General features: G+C 69.7%; 1 protein-coding gene across 1 annotated transcript in view; it reads right to left on the bottom strand.

Moving 5' to 3' along the window:
* Window positions 1–662: 662 nt before the first annotated feature.
* Window positions 663–684, bottom strand: part of FCSK (fucose kinase) — a gene marked incomplete at its 5' end in the record, with an annotated part of 5,707 nt that continues 5,685 nt past the window's right edge. The window contains one exon of the mRNA XM_010718046.2: window positions 663–676. Coding sequence (XP_010716348.2) covers window positions 663–676 — 14 coding nt within the window. The remainder of the gene's footprint in view (window positions 677–684) is intronic.

Genomic DNA, 684 nt, shown 5'->3' with positions numbered 1-684 from the left:
ACGGGAGTCGTAGTGCGCCGCCGCGCTGCCCGGCGGCTCGAAGAGCGGGGCGCCGGACTACAGCTCCCAGCGTGCACCGCGGCAGGGCGCCTTAAAGGCACAGAGTCCCGTTTCCGTGCGCGGCCAAGAGCGGGGCTCGGGGATGTGGGGGGAAGTTCTGCCTCCGCGTGGCTCTCAGACACCCCGCAGTGCGGCTGTGCCCGCCGGGATTGGCCCCGGGGCTGCCCTGTGCCTGCGCGGGAGGGGAGGCAGAGGGGCACCGGGATGGGAAGGGGGCTGAGTGTGGGGATGGGCACGAGGTAGGGCAGCGAGGTGGGCGTGGGGATGGGTACAGGGACGGACATCGATGTGGGCATCGTGGCGGTCACAGAGCTGAGCACTGGGATGGATGTGGGCATGGGTACCAGAGTGGGCATGGGGCTGGGCATCGGATGGGCACGGCGCTGGGCACGAAGGTGGGTACGGAGATGGGCATGGAGATAGGCAGCAGGATAGCCACCGGGATAGGTACCATCCCATGGGTACCACGGGTACCGGGACGGGCACCGGGATGGGCACGGGGCTGTGGAACGGGAAAGGCAAGGGGATGGGCACCCGGCCCCGCCGTGCTGCCCCCGCGGCGGCCCCACTCTCCTCCTACAAGTCCCACAACCCCGTACGGACTACATCTCCCAGCCTGCCGAG

The sequence above is a fragment of the Meleagris gallopavo genome, chromosome 13, assembly GCF_000146605.3.
Source record: "Meleagris gallopavo isolate NT-WF06-2002-E0010 breed Aviagen turkey brand Nicholas breeding stock chromosome 13, Turkey_5.1, whole genome shotgun sequence".
NCBI lineage: Eukaryota > Metazoa > Chordata > Aves > Galliformes > Phasianidae > Meleagris > Meleagris gallopavo.
The sequence above is the reverse complement of the archived record's forward strand: the minus strand, read 5'-3'. Positions and strand labels throughout refer to the sequence as shown.